Genomic DNA, 15,469 nt, shown 5'->3' with positions numbered 1-15,469 from the left:
CTCCACGGCCATCCAGTAGCTGAATGGATATGCTATGCCGTTTTTTAATGCAAGATTAATTAATTTAGAAAATTTTTAAAAATTAGATAAATTATTTTAAAATATTTTCAAACTAATTTATTAGTCTAATGATAGATATAAATATTTCAAAGAGATAATGTAATATATGCTAAATTGGGTTCTATATTGAGCGAAGGTAACATTGAATATCATTGCTTTTCCGGTGGCAGTAAATCAATAGTTTCTAGTGAAGAAAAATTAAATCTCTCCTTATTCACATGGCTCGCGCAATAAAATAGTGGACTCAAAATAATTATGTGAATTTACTAGTATATAACAAAAATACGAGACGAACATGCTGTGAATACGAAAAAGCACTATGATACAAAAGTTGCGCCAGTGGAAAGACGCGGACTTATTGAATGGACAAACTTTGGATGCCAGCTATATATATATAATAAAATATTAAGATCCAACCCAAGATGACCTCAGGCCGAAAAAACCCAAGATGACCCGGGAACGTGTAGAGCACCCACTGGTTGCCGCCATAACCACGCGATCCTCCTTTGGAAAAGGGGGCAAACAAGAACAGTAACAAAATTGTGAATTCCCTTTTCTTCTCCAGAGCGTGTCTCTGAGTTGTTTTACCATGAGCGAGGCATAACCGCAAGGACAAGGGTAATAACTATTTAGTGCTTCTCGGTTCTTATAACCGACACGGACACGCTCTTTCTGATCTAACTCTGCGCACCACTATCGTACGGTCTGGGCTTCACTCGTCATTCCCAACACTACCATCCTGTGATCTGCCCGACCTCGATCATTTGGTTTGAGCTGAGCTGGGTGGGCATTACCCAGATGATGATTTCTGGGTACAATGAAGAGGATCAATAGGAATCCGTATGATGATGCAGAAAAGCTCTCAGATTCGGACAGCCGCGACAACTATTCGAGGGATCCTGACAAGAAATCTGGTTTTAATTTGATGCGATTGATGGGGTTCTTCCTGCTTTGTTTGATGCTCTTCTCTGCACTGTTTTCTGTTTCGGTGGTTCTCCGAGACCCCCCTTCAGATGGCGTCGTCGAAGCATCTTCATCTGTTGTATCTCAAGCTAAACAAAGTGAAGGTATTTGCTTATTCATGTGTTTAAGTTTATCTTGTAAGTTGCATTACTGATTCTCTTACGAATCTTGTAAGTTTATCTTGTTTTGATCAGTATGCACTGTTCAGCTCTAACTCCGTGATCTTCTTTTGCCTTCTACGTCCTAATTCTTTATAAGCCGATGGATCATACTGGTGAAAGGTTCTTTATAACTGATATGCATCATACTCGTGAAAAAATAAAATGAGAAAATCAGCACTTCTAGTTCTAGTTGTCTACCAGTGAACTATATTCTTTGATGGAGCTATTTCACCATTTAGCCCAATTCGAGGAACAGAAACCAGAGAATAAGAAAGGAAGTAGAATGGGACAAATTTTTAATTTTGCTTTTGCTTTTGTTTTTTCTCGAACTTATGCTGTCGTGTGCCTTAGAAGAGTCTAGGCAACCTCTTTTCCTTTATTTTTGCTCTTCCTATGTGCATCTACATGTTAAGATGACTTTAGGGTTACTCACTAAAATGGCAAAAGTTTTTTCGTTTCCTTTTAAATTATAATATGGAAAGGAATATCTACTTGTTTCAGTCAAATGCCTGCATGGATATCTGTTTAACTGGGATCAATTATTACAAAAGCGGAACATAGATTCTTGTTTTGAAGTTTCTGCATAAAACTTGCTTAGCTGCTAGTCTGCTGACTTCTTTCTGCTGTTGTCATTTTTCTGAACGCCAATACGTCCTTCCTTCGGTTTTGTAAGTTTTACATGATGTTATATTGACATTGGCACTGCATATGCTGATATTTTAGCACATAAGAGGATTTAATTTCGATCTTCCAGTGATTAAAAGGAAGGGGGAATATTGAAAACTGAGAGAAAGAATGGCTATATTAGTAAATCAAAGCATCCTCTTCCAGAAAAGGTTGAAATTTTCTTCTTCACTCTTTTCCTCCCCTTCTGAAATGATAACTAGCTCAATTGCTGCTGATGAGATTGCTATTGTGTGATTAATTTCTGTTCATAATTCTCATCCGATGTCTCTCTGGAAAGTCTTATTTTCCATAGTGCAAGAAGTTTTCTTGACTGCTTTTTCTGGAAACTTGAATCAAGTAACGGATTATATTCTTTTCTGACTTAGGTTTGAACAAAGATTTCTCTGATTCTGTTGAGTTGCCAAGAGATGAACTCCTTGGTGGTCTTCTTGCTGCTGGATTTGATGAAAGATCTTGTCTCAGCCGGTATATGTCAGGCATATATGGCAAAGGACTATCAGGAAAGCCTTCTTCTTATCTGATCTCTAGGTTAAGAAAATATGAAGCTCTCCACAAAGAATGCGGACCTTATACTGAATCCTATAACAAAACAGTGAAAGAGCTCAGGTCTGGTCATTTTTCTGGGTACTCAGGCTGTAAATATGTAGTTTGGGTTTCATTTAGTGGGTTAGGGAATAGGATATTGACCTTAGCTTCTGCATTTCTTTATGCTCTACTCACAAACCGTGTCCTACTGGTTGATCCTGGAGTTGATATGAAAGATCTCTTGTGTGAACCGTTTCCTGATGTTTCTTGGTTTCTCCCTCCTGATTTTCCCCTCGCAACCGAAATGCGCAATCTGAATCAGCAATCTGCTCAATGTTATGGGAAGATGCTAAAAAACAATTCAATAGCAAATTCCACGGTGCCATCTTATGTCTACCTTCATCTAGCCCATGATTATGATAATCAAGATAAGCTATTCTTCTGCGATGGAGATCAAAGTTATCTCCAGAAAGTACCCTGGTTAATCATGAAAACAGATAATTACTTCATCCCATCTTTGTATTTGATGCCTTCTTTTGAGCAGGAACTGTATGATCTCTTTCCAAAGAAGGATAGAATCTTCCATTTCTTGGGTAGATACCTATTCCACCCCACCAACAGGGTATGGGGACTTATTACCAGGTACTATGAAGCCTATTTAGCTAAAGCTGATGAAAGATTAGGCATCCAGATTAGAGTGTTTGACACAGAGCCAGGCCCATTTCAACATGTATTGGATCAAATCTTATCCTGTGCTTTGAAAGAGAATCTTTTGCCTGATGTAAATAGACATCAAGATACCGTAAGTTCATTAGAAAAGAAAAAGTTAAAATCAGTACTGATGACATCTTTAAGCTCAGGATATTTTGAAAGGGTGAGGGACATGTATTGGGAGTATCCTACAGTGACAGGAGAGGTGGTTGGCATATACCAGCCAAGCCATGAAGGGTATCAGCAAACAGAGAAGCAGATGCACAACCAGAAAGCTTGGGCTGAAATGTATCTCCTGAGCTTAACTGATGTGCTGGTTACTAGTTCATGGTCAACCTTTGGGTATGTGGCTCAAGGCCTTGGAGGCTTGAAACCATGGATACTGTACAAGCCAGAGAATCGAACAGCTCCGGATCCTCCTTGCCGACGTGCCATGTCGATGGAGCCATGCTTCCATGCTCCTCCCTTCTATGACTGCAAGGCCAAGAGAGGAACTGACACAGGTGCACTTGTTCCACATGTAAGGCACTGTGAAGATATGAGTTGGGGTCTTAAGGTTGTTGACAATTAAAGATTATTTGTGAATCATGACTATGTATGTTGACTGTCAAAACTTAGCTTAAAGGAATGCAAATTTTCACGTGAAATTGAAATTTTTTGGGGGGACGACATTTTGGAATGGATTGAGTGATTCCTTTTTCTTGTGTGCTTTCCCCCGCTCCTACGATGACCGCCAGATTTGAGCACCCTCTCTCTAGAGATTATCGTCGTCTTCGGATTTGTGTTTTTTCATTTATTCGTGTTAGATAAAACTTGACATAATTTTGTTCCTATTAAGCTGTTTGATGAAAATAAGAGAAGGGAGATATTTGGGGACTTAGCCTTCTACACTTAATATATATTTATACACCTAACCGTTACCAATCAAATCATAACAAGTAGATTTTAAGGCAGGAGTTGGGGTCTTAACCCTTAAGGATGTTGGTATTTAAGGTTATTTTTTGTTGTTATGATTGTGTAAGTTAATTATTTGATTATGACGGTCAAAACTAGGCTTAATGCTATACAAATTTTATTGCGCAAATTGCTTTTTTCAGTGTTATTTTCATGCGTGTTTTGCCCAGCCGGCACAAGCCACGTAATAAATGGATTTGAGTACCAACGTACTGTATTTTGAGAAAGAAGGGTCTTTTCGGTTTATATAAAATGTTTTTGAAGTTTTTTAAAAATACTTTTTGCTATCAAGTTCTTGGATGAAGATGTGAGCGTTACTTGAACTTTATAGCAATTATTTGCCACTTAATATTATATGGAGAATTTTATCGTAAAGAATTAAACATCCAAACAAATTGAATAGCCAAAAATTTTTTTTAAAAAAATGGTTGTAAATAACTATACATATTGTATGCAATGTTTAACCTTTTTTCCTTTGCCATTTTTTGGAGATGGCGTTTTATTTCCATCTTCCCAATAATTGCATTTGCATGGCCGTGTTTATTTATTGGGTCAAAATTGAAGCCCAAATTTTGAAGTAACATGCCACGTGTCAGATGGTCCCTACCAGAAAGTTGGGCCCTCATGTGAACCATTGTAAACAGTTTTCAAGTCACGTCATACATGGATTGATCAGTTCGTCGCTAGATTTTTGTTCTTCTGCCTGCTTTGTTAACATATTTTCACAACGCCACCCGTTTTAATTATCATTCAAGAATTTTTTTAAACATTACAATGTTCAATATAACTAATTTAAATTCGTTATGCTAAAAGCTTTATAAATCAATGTACTAAATAAAATATATAACAGCCCACTCCTTTAATCCTATAGTTGAGAGAGAGAATATTTTTTCCTTAACATAAGTCACCTTGTCAAGTTTATTTTATAAATATATAATTTTATTATTAATTTATTGTTCTATTTGACCTTTTTTTTTAAAAAGTATATAAGGATAAAATTTAATAATTTTTTAATTTTAAAATAACATTAATAAAATTTAAAGTTTTCTTTAATTATTGTAACACATATTGAAGATGTCTTATAAATAGTATTATAGGAATATATTATCTCCAGTCCTTAATGTGAGAGTTCATTTGATTTTTATTTTGGTTTTAAATATAATATTCTAATTTACTTTATTTCTCATATTTATTCATTTTCTCATAAAATAATCCTTGTAACAGTGATAGTTCTAGCCAATACATTTGATTAACAATGATATTTTAGAAAAAATAACATCTATTTATTACAAACAACTAATACAATTAATTTTCTTAATCTACTCAAACTAGTCAACTGCTACCTCTGGCCCTAATTGTAAGATCTCGTCTATAGTCTACAAACAAAGTCTTATAATTAGGACCAAAGGTAGTAACTCTTATATTAAAAACCGGGAATAGTATCTATTAGAGTCTTAATGTGTGACTGTATCAAAAGAAGTCTCATATTACTCAAGATTGGAAAAATCTTAATGTCTACCAAGATGTAAACTTGAACTAATAAAATGGCTGAGAATATAAATCTTTATAACTTACTGTTAAAAGTAACCGTTGAAGTATTTATGTGTCTTAATTAATCAGTTTTATTTTTTTTCGCAAGTCATATTCAATGGTTGTAAAATGTTTAATTCACCTTTATCAATTATTTAAAAATCTCTTTTTTAATTTTCATTAAAACCATCTTTAATCATTATTATGATAGCCCAACGATCACATATTATCTGCCTATAAAAAACAATGTGTGGTGCACGATCAGAGTATGTTGTGTTCTATTCCTGAGCTCTCCTCCTCTCTTTTTGTTCTCTTGAGTTTTAAATTTCTATTGTTTTGTCACCCTGCTCTACGTAAGACAAGTTTGTTTAATTCTCGAAAGTGTCGCATTTCATTCTAATTTATAAGACAGATAAACTCTTAAGGACAATCTCCCTAAACACGACTCGAATCATATTTTTTATTATTTTTGCAAGTGTTGCCAATAGTATCATGCATGTCTAAGGTCATGAATAATTAAAAATTCCAATAATTTTATATAATATACAGAAAAGTACATCTAATTATTTAAAAAAGGTTTTCCAGCCAACCAGGATCGGTCTGAATGAACAAATAAACACACAAGGGAGTGATGGAGAATCAAATACTTAAAAAATTAAGAATAATGCTGACACGCAGCACCAAAAAGATCACAATCAATGAAAGAAAGAATATATCTCAACGTCAAGTTCAAAGCAAAGCTGAGAAAGAAACACACACAAAGTTGGGAGGCACATCCACATCGTATCAAATTCGAATAATTTCTTCTCCAAGTCAAAAACAAAACAAAAATAATAATAATTAAAAAAGAGAATTAAATAGGACGTTTAGGAAATTGCCAAGCAAGCAAGTAATTATACAAAATGCCACGCGTGTTCCCAATATTGCTCACCAACTACTAATAATTTTCACTCAACACAAACACTATACATACCATACACATATATTGGAGACTACTATTTCACTTTAATTTTCAGTACAATAATCACAAATAATGCTTTTAACACTAACCTCTGAAAATAACTTTGTTTAAGCATCTGCCCACCTCTGAAAATAACACGCCTTCATCTTTTTTATAAAGTTAGGTGTATAATTTTTTCAGCACTGTTTCTTTTTTTGTTTTTTTTGTTTTAACCTCATCTGCATTATTTTTCTTTTCTGTTTAGAGATTATTGCTTGATGTGGATTTCTGGGGGAATGAGATGCGTTCTTACGTTCTTACCAATTGGAAGCATGCTGATAATTTGTATGAGGTTGATTATAGAATGGGTAATTAGAGGTAATTATTTTAAAATATTTTGGAGTGAGTAAGAATGGCTATTAATAATAACTTGTTGGCCGAATTCAAGATTTGCGAATGATTATCAACACTGAGAAAGGTTGGTAAATTCAGTTCCAAACTATAAATTTTAAATTAAAAAAAAGGTTAGTTCCTGATTAATCATGAGATATTACTTCTTTTAAATGAAGGTATAGGTGGAAAATATTAATAAATATTTTGAGTAAAGACTTTTTTTTGTATCCCTCAAAACAAGTGTGCTTTTCTATATTAAAAATTGTGTTATTCTCTTTACACGGTCCTTTATCATCTCAACCAATAATTTATTGGTTAAATAAAGGCTATTTGTTTCTTATAAAAAGGAAAGAATGAATTCTCAAAAAACTGTTTTTATGAATAACAAGGGAGGGGTATCTATTAGACAAGCAGGCCCTAATAATAATGGGGAAAATGAATTAATTTATTGAGCTACGGACAAAAATAAAGAAAGACATCAAAGTGTTGTAATCAAATATTTGTCACATTCTCAAAAATTGGAAAAATAGAAGGTTGTGACTTTGCGATCAATAATTTCGGAAGTAGGAAAGCCCACAAATCAGGGACCATTTGCCTGCTTAAGACAAATGTCCAACACATGCGGTGGCTCCATTCATGCCCCACTCCTCCATTAATCAATTAATCATCATATATTTTGCTTCCATAATCTTTGATTACTTTATTCCTCACCCGTTTCATGCCAACAAAAAAAAACCTTATTTTCTTCAAGGCTAATCCCATGAATCCACATAAAAATAGGGAAAATTACATACAGGTCCCACAGAAGGCAATTTATTACTCTGAGATCCAACGAAATGTCAAAATCACTGACAGGTCCCAAGGGACCTCAGAGTAATATTTTCGATTTGTAAAATGACATTACTGCCCCTCATATTCCAGACTCACATTTGCTCTGTCATTGCGATTTACAACCTTAGCAGCGACTATTAACAACCCAATGAGAGAGCGTTAAAGTTGTTGTATTATACTATTTGGTTATAATTTACTCTTATGCGGAGGTTATATAATTCTATAAAGTAAGTTGTTAACGGATACTACTTAGGTTGTTAATGCCCTCTTATCGGTTGTTAATAGTCGCTGTTGAGGTTGTAAATGGATCTTCACATTAAAATATTACTATAATCCTATTGGATCTAGTTAAAATTCTTAATAATATAAAAAAGCTTCCCATTTTAGTGTTAAAGTTGTTGTATTATACTATTTGATTATAATTTACTCTTATGTAGAAGTTATATGATTCTATAAAATAAGTTGTTAACGCCCTCTCATTGGGTTGTTAATAGTCGCTGCTGAGGTTGTAAATCGTAATGACAGAGCAAATGTGAGTCTGGAATATGAGGGGCAGTAATGTCATTTTACAAATCGAAAATATTACTCTGAGGTCCCTTAGGACCTGTCAGTGATTTTGACATTTCGTGGAACCTCAGAGTAATAAATTGCCTTCTGTGAGACCTGTACGTAATTTTCCCATAAAAATATCTGTGACTTTGATGGTTATTTCAAATCATAATGGCATTTCAGTTTGCGGTTTCTAAAACTATATGTTGCCGCGTAATCCTCGCATTAGAAAATCTATACTGCATAAGACACGGTTGCCTACATCTGACCAAAAAAAAATTAAGTAAATTACTAAATTACTTTAAAATAATTATATTTCTCATTTTTTTCTTCAACTAATTTGCCTTGTTTATAAATTGATATATAAACTAATGATACACATAAATTTTTAGAAAGATCATGTACTGTATGTTATAATTAAATAATTTAATAACTTTCTTAATATGTTCAAATAAGTCAGTTGTGTCTTACTGGATGTAGTATTTTATTTAGGCCAAAGTCCAATATTTTGAATACTGGATGGTTATTTTAAAAGAAAACTGCGAATTTGCAAAGATTAGAAGCACACAATATATGAAAATCTGGGAATCTGATTGCAAGTGCAGGTGACAGGAGAATACTGATAGACAAAGAATTTAGTTGTTGAACTGTAGGGTTTTGAGTTTGAATTCGTATGAAAAGGGGAAAAAAAAAAAGAAAGAAGAGAATTCACGCCTAAAAATATCAATAGTCCACTAAGAAAAATATCATTAGTCATAAATATTATAATTCAAAATATGGAATGGCCCCAAAATGTCTCCTTCCCACATCACAGTGCAGTGAGTTTTATTTATTTTTTTTAAAGTGGAGGATGGGACCAAAATTAGTGAGGATAACATTGACTTTTTGCACGCTTATGCGTACAATAGGCTTTGAATTTGATGGTGCCGGGTGCCCCAACAAGAAAGAAAGAAAAAGGGAGAAAAATATCTCATTTCATATCTGAATTTCTGTTTCAATGCCCGTCCGTTTCTCCTTTTTATACATTTTGTCTTTTGCTTAATATGGCATTAGAAGTGTGCGTAATTGTGTTTAACTTATCATATTTGGTTGCTTTCCATATTAAAAAAATGTCACATAATCTGCATTACCCGCGCGTGACGGTAATTAATATTCACCCTCCCCTTTCATGACCTGGTTCCACGTGGCGAATACGATTGCTTCATTATTTTATAATTACTTCTCGTACAGTCCTTGTTTTGCACATTTGTGGTACAAAATCTAGTTTGATTTTATTTATCATATTCATTTATTTTACTCCCATATGAGTCATAGAATGATTGTTTATGTTAATGAGTTTTCATTAAATATAATTCATGATTAATAAAGATATTTTGAAAAGGATAACACTCATTTACTATAAATAAATAATTTAAGTAATTTTTATTATTAAGAATTTATCATGAAAATTGTATTTGATTATTAATATTGGATTGAGTCATAGTATTTATAATTTATAATAGCTTGGGTATTTTCCTTCGTTAATCTAGCAAATAGCTATATATACGTGGACATGATTGTGAGGACGTATCATTTGATAGGTTGGATTCGCATTTACTTTTAATACTCAAACATAAACTATTTGATCATTAAAGTATGCATTAAATAACATCAAAAATAATTTTTTAAAAAAAATTCTGCATCTTCCATATTGTTAGTAAAAATTTCTACGTCTAACTAATTTTCTATGCTCTATTTCTTTTATGATTGTTAAATTAATTATCATATTTCCTCTTAGTTGAAATCTTTGCATCTATTATACCACCTCGGTCCTTAATATAAGATTCTGTTTAATTTTTATTTTGGTGTTAAATATAAGACCCCAATCCACTTTGTCTTTTATATTTATTTATTTTTTTTCCAAAATAGCTCTTCTAATAATAAAAGTTCTAGTCAATACACTTGATTAGTAAGGATATTTTGAAAAATATAATACCTGTTTAGAACAAATAACTAACCCAATTTATTTTTTTAATATTTTTAAATTAGTCAATTAATTTTTATAATTAGAACCGGAGGTAGAATTTCTCAAGCCCGTCGCGGAAGGTCACGAATTTCGGATATACAGTTACGACTTACGAGTTACGACTCCGGCGGGCTCAGTCACGTGTTGGTGACATCATGGCGGGATGTTGTGGGCCCACATACGCGTGGCGCAGTGTGCCACGTAATACAGTCTTGCTTCTTTTCGGAGCGTAGCAAAACCCGAACCGTGTGAGGATTGAGGAATCAACTTAGGATCAGTGTGGGCCCTCACATGCTTAGTTGTCGACCGTTAAAAATGCCTAATTCTCTCCCCAATCCCACGTCACCCTCTCGCTACCTCATTTACCTTAATACCCTCATAAAAGTATATTTATTATTTTCATAAAGGATATATATATATATATATCACAGGTACAGAAACATACAATAAACAAATCGTACAACATTTTATTGAGAGGGTGTGGAACGATGCCCAATAGAAGGAAGGAAGTTGTTTATGTGACCAAAATTACTGAAAAAGAGACAGCAAGAGATTAACCACTAATCATATTATAATACTGCCAAAATTAACAACTCTAAGCCTAATTGCTAACTGCTAATCCCCCAATCCTAATATGATGATAAGGTGGTTGGGGCTTCTAACATTATGCCATAAATGCACCAATCAGAGGATAGACTCCTTCAACTTCCAATCAGGCCATCAAGGTTAATATTTTCATTTACATCTCATTCCACACAGCTTTATATCCTAATTTCAATTAAACATCCCACGTAGCCCATCTTCTAAGGGACCTCAAATTTTCCAGCAAGATGATGAAATTTGATTTCATGATTTGTCCTTTATGCGCCTATTTATTTGTCACCATACCCAAAACGAGTACTGCCCAATAATAATTTTACAACAAATTCAAGGTCAAATAGAAGTAATCAAAGTATAAATCAAAAGGTAAAGTAGATTATATCAATCACTGTTGCATTTTATTGAAGTTATTCCCAGCGCTCCCTTATTCTTGAAATTAACACAATCTTTTTTTCCTGGCAAAAAACAAAGGCTTATGTAATTTTTTTAGTTTCAAGAGTTATGTTATTTATATAATTTATTGTTTGGTTTAGGAAAAAAAATTGCATTAAGATTCGAAAAAGAGATGAAAGGCTTATGTGAATTTGATAAGAAATCCATACAATTACAAGAACAACAACACTTATCTTATTAGGTGACGTTGACTATATAGATTACACAATATTATCTAATAATTTTATTGAGTGTTTTCTTTGACTTTTAACTACTTTTTTTTTAAGAAGATTCCATATTCCTTGATCTATCCTCTTTACCAGCACACCTAATGACTTTCTTTGCACATAGCCGAGTCTGAACAACATCAAATGATAACACAAAAAATAGGAGGCCTATTTAATTTTTTTTGCTGAAAAAATAGGTGTAGTTTATAATGCTGCCACATAAGATGTATTTGTAAAGTTTATAAATAAAATGTTTTGAGGCAAAAAAAAAAAAAAAAAAAGGGAGAAGAAGAGGCGCAGTTTGGTGATGCTTTCACACAGATACAGTTACGATGAAAGACGTGCAAGGATGAAATTGGACTTTTGAGGAGAGGTTTTATCATGCAACATATAAGGTGTACTTTTTAAATTTTTTTTAAAAAAAAAGTCCCATAAACCCAAACACACACGGGGGTGCAAAATGGGACGCGTATGTCGTATTTTTAGACAAATTAAGAAAAGAGGATCTATCTTCTCATGTCATGCTTTGCTCCTTTAAAACGGAATGCATTTATCCTCAAAATGGGATTTGAATGAATGGGTGAACTTTCCCACTACATCCAAACAGCTTCATCAATTTTTTCGTCTTCTTCAAAATTAATTAAAATCAATTCCCTGTCCTTCATGTTTTCTGACAGCTTAAAACTCTGATAATCAAAATACCAGGATGTTCATGATCTTCACAAAGTTCTGAACAACGATTTGATTACAAAGTTTTAGCTTGATCACTGGAACTATACAAGCAAGTTTGATTATTTCTGAACAAGACTAGTCATTCTCGATGGATGTATATGAGCTGTTTCACATTAGGTCACTGGCTTCTGACTAAACCAACATCTCAAGAGAATGTGGTTCCGTTTCCATTAGTCGATGATGCTGGCGCAGTGATACCCAGAGCCTCAGATTTCTTCATTGAGAACTTTTGAATTATTAGTTTGACAATGAACTCTGCGGTCGTTTTCATTTTCGTACAGGCGCACACAAAGCGAAAAGGAAAGAGAGAGAGAGAAAATCGGCGAGCTTGATGTGTACAGGGTATCTTCGTTATTGGAAGAAAATGCAGATAAGTTGGTAAATAATTTCTACATATCTGTCAAAGGATTCGCGTGCACGTGTGTTACGGAGAGAGAGGGAGGAAGAATGGAAGATGAACTGGAGAGACTTTCAAATGTAAACTGTACTCGAGTCCCCACAAATGCACTGTTTGATCTATAAAATATTACTAGAATGAAAAGTCATAATGTTCTTGCTCTCAAGTTTCAGCATGAGCTGGATCGTACTACTACTGAGTCTCAATCTTAGCATGATTTTCAAACCAACCCTTGATTTATAAAAATCCTTCTAAACATCAAATCACAAACAGTTTTTACTTCACAAGTTTTCTTACAGCCAACATAAACAGACGGGATATTTCAGTTTTCACCATCATTACTTCATTACAGTTGTACTTATTCCTACGCACATAGACTTAGCTAGATCAATTTCAGATGATATACGGTAACGACTGGACTGAGAGCTCTTTCTTTGTCATCCTCTCTTCATCTTTTGTCTTGCTTTCTTTCCTAAATTTAAACTCGGTAAGTCCACAAACCTTCATAGTCCATTGCTGCAGATGAGGCAGTTGGTTGCGGCTGCTGATTGTCGAAGGTTCTGCGACTCATGTCAAGATTCGACACGACCGAGGAGATTTCGGGGTTCATGTCAGTGGTAAGACCTGTTTCTTGGGACACACTGACCATGTCCCTCTCGGGCTTGAAATTGTTCCTGTTTGATTCTTGGTTTTCAAGCAAGGCCCTGAGGAGGGTCTGGTCTTGCAGGCCATAAATAGAATTGGGTAGGGCTAAACTTGAAGGAGCTTGATGTGGTTGAGTGGAATATAACGAACCAGAAATTGGGATTCTGGGAAGGGTGTCTGAGGGATTCGAAGAAACCCCATAATTAGGGAAGTTGCTGTAGGAATCAAAGATCCCTCCTTGGTTGTTTCTGATCTGAGCATCGATTGGATTGGAGAAGCAGGGCACGTAAGCCGATTCTGCGACAGGTTTGGTTTTGTTGCCAGGGAAAGGTGACGAATCTGTCAATGGAGGTAAGCCAGAAGAACCCAATTCATTCCCAAGAGAATCCAGCCTCATCATCCCAGAAATATGGGTTTTCTTACCACTCGAACCTTTTTGAAAAACCCTGCATATCACCCACTCATTCTGCAAAAACAGCATCATAAAAATTCATAACCCCTTAGCAATGGATTCAGACACGAGAGAAAGAGAAAAGAACAAAGAGCCAGAGACTGCATGTGAATATACCTTCGCGGTTTTAGGGAGGTTGTGGACGGAGAATTTACCCTCTAATCTGTATTCGTGCATGACCCAGTTGGTTTTCTCTCCTTTGGGTGCTCTTCCTCTGTAGAAAACCAGAGTTTTCTTCATTCCAACCAGCGATTTTCCTCTGTAGATCTCTTTATCTTTCCCTGTGGCTTTCCAGTATCCTGTTTCAGTGGCCCTGTTGGTTCTCAAACCAGTTGGGTATTTTCTGTCTCTCACGCAGAAGAAGTACCACTCCTTTTCTCCCATTTTGGCTTTCCCTACACCCCAAGGTTGTTTCAATTGGGCTTTAACATGAATCAACATGGCAATAGATCAAACACAAGATGGTTGTGAAAAGTTGAATTGTTTAACTTACATGGCAAATCCCAAGGCTCAGACCTGTTCAAGTCCACCTCCCCAATGGCCCTAGCTGAGAAGTTGGAATCAGTGACCTTCTTGTACAGGTACTGACTTATAAGCTCTTCATCAGTCGGATGAAACCGAAAACCAGGAGGCAAATTCATTTTCTCTTCTTCCTTACACAGCCCCACAACATTCTCCATTTCTGGGCTATGGAAAACGAAAATTCTCAAGCTGCACAAGGGTCACGAGTTAGAATTCGATCAAAGAATCTATGAATTCAGAAGGGTAGCCCCCTAAAAACTTAAAACTCAGAAGTTCAAACCTCGAAGGGTGATGATCTTATTGAAGAACAACTGAGATGAGCAAATCCGGGGGAATTTAAATAGGCGATCTGGGAGTGAGGTTTAAGAGAAAACACAGAGAAAGTGGAAGAAAAAAGGGAGGGATAAGGACGAAGATCATGGAACTGAAAAGTTTGGGAGATGAAGGATGTATGGAGATGTTAATGGGAGAAAAAAAGCATAGAGAAAAAGAGTTGCCTAAATACTGCGAGTTTGGATGCAAAGAAACGTGAATTTGAACGCAACCTGGTTAGTTGTTTATAGCCCACTTCTCTCAACTTTCCCGCAATTATAAATTTCTCTTTTCTTTCCCAGTGGCTAATGCCATGCTTGGAAATTCAATCACTTAGGCATGACTATATTGTAATTTCACTATCCAACATCAAGTTCTCTAATATTATATTGTTTCACTTTCCGTCTATAAAGGAATGCCTACATAGCTCCCCGTAAATTTTATACAGAAAAGGAATATTACAAATTTGAAATTATTGAAATTTTAAAAGATAATTGAATAAATTATACTCCTCCGATCCTTAATATAAGACCCATTACTAATTTGATTAGATTAAGAAAGTTAGGTAAATTAGTTAATTATAAAAAAAGTGACACATTTTTCCTAAAATACCATAATCATCTTTCTTAATACCCCCTCTCCCTCTTCTACTTGATTATGGTTGGGAGAATATCTATAGGGGTAATTTAGAGAAAATTAAAAAATATGAGAAATGGGTCTTATATTTAGAACCAAAACCAACTCAAGAATTGGGTCCTATATTAAAGACCGGAGGAGTATTATATATAAACTATCCACATACATGCTTCTTAATCTACGTCTCATAATCGCTGGTCAAAAAA

General features: G+C 34.7%; 2 protein-coding genes across 2 annotated transcripts; one reads left to right on the top strand and one right to left on the bottom strand.

Annotated features, from left to right (window-relative positions):
* Nucleotides 1-618: 618 nt before the first annotated feature.
* On the top strand, nt 619-3,806 carry LOC114713193 (galactoside 2-alpha-L-fucosyltransferase-like). The gene is made up of 2 exons (XM_028897779.1): nt 619-1,127; nt 2,237-3,806. Exons 1-2 carry the CDS (start codon nt 878-880, stop codon nt 3,676-3,678), a joined length of 1,692 nt encoding a protein of 563 aa, XP_028753612.1. The 5' UTR covers nt 619-877; the 3' UTR covers nt 3,679-3,806.
* An 8,986-nt stretch (nt 3,807-12,792) lies between these two features.
* On the bottom strand, nt 12,793-14,851 carry LOC114713215 (NAC domain-containing protein 100-like). Its single transcript, XM_028897810.1, has 4 exons — nt 14,596-14,851; nt 14,287-14,504; nt 13,911-14,188; nt 12,793-13,808 (listed from the first exon to the last, which is right to left on the bottom strand). Exons 2-4 carry the CDS (start codon nt 14,471-14,473, stop codon nt 13,176-13,178), a joined length of 1,098 nt encoding a protein of 365 aa, XP_028753643.1. The 5' UTR covers nt 14,474-14,504; nt 14,596-14,851; the 3' UTR covers nt 12,793-13,175.
* Nucleotides 14,852-15,469: the final 618 nt, after the last annotated feature.

This window comes from Neltuma alba, unplaced genomic scaffold (genome assembly GCF_004799145.2).
Source record: "Neltuma alba isolate B1F8T4 unplaced genomic scaffold, ASM479914v2 tig00011420_pilon, whole genome shotgun sequence".
Lineage (NCBI taxonomy): Eukaryota > Viridiplantae > Streptophyta > Magnoliopsida > Fabales > Fabaceae > Neltuma > Neltuma alba.
This window is presented reverse-complemented; position numbering and strand designations above follow the sequence as displayed.

Excerpts from the sequence above, each read along its gene's own strand:
- LOC114713193 (XM_028897779.1), top strand. The coding sequence starts at position 878 with ATGAAGAGGATCAATAGGAATCCGTATGATGATGCAGAAAAGCTCTCA. Across the intron at positions 1,128-2,236 it reads TCAAGCTAAACAAAGTGAAG|GTTTGAACAAAGATTTCTCT; the intron begins GTATTTGCTTAT and ends TTTCTGACTTAG.
- LOC114713215 (XM_028897810.1), bottom strand. The coding sequence starts at position 14,473 with ATGGAGAATGTTGTGGGGCTGTGTAAGGAAGAAGAGAAAATGAATTTG. Across the intron at positions 14,189-14,286 it reads TGAGCCTTGGGATTTGCCAT|GGAAAGCCAAAATGGGAGAA; the intron begins GTAAGTTAAACA and ends CTTGGGGTGTAG. Across the intron at positions 13,809-13,910 it reads ACCTCCCTAAAACCGCGAAG|AATGAGTGGGTGATATGCAG; the intron begins GTATATTCACAT and ends CTGTTTTTGCAG.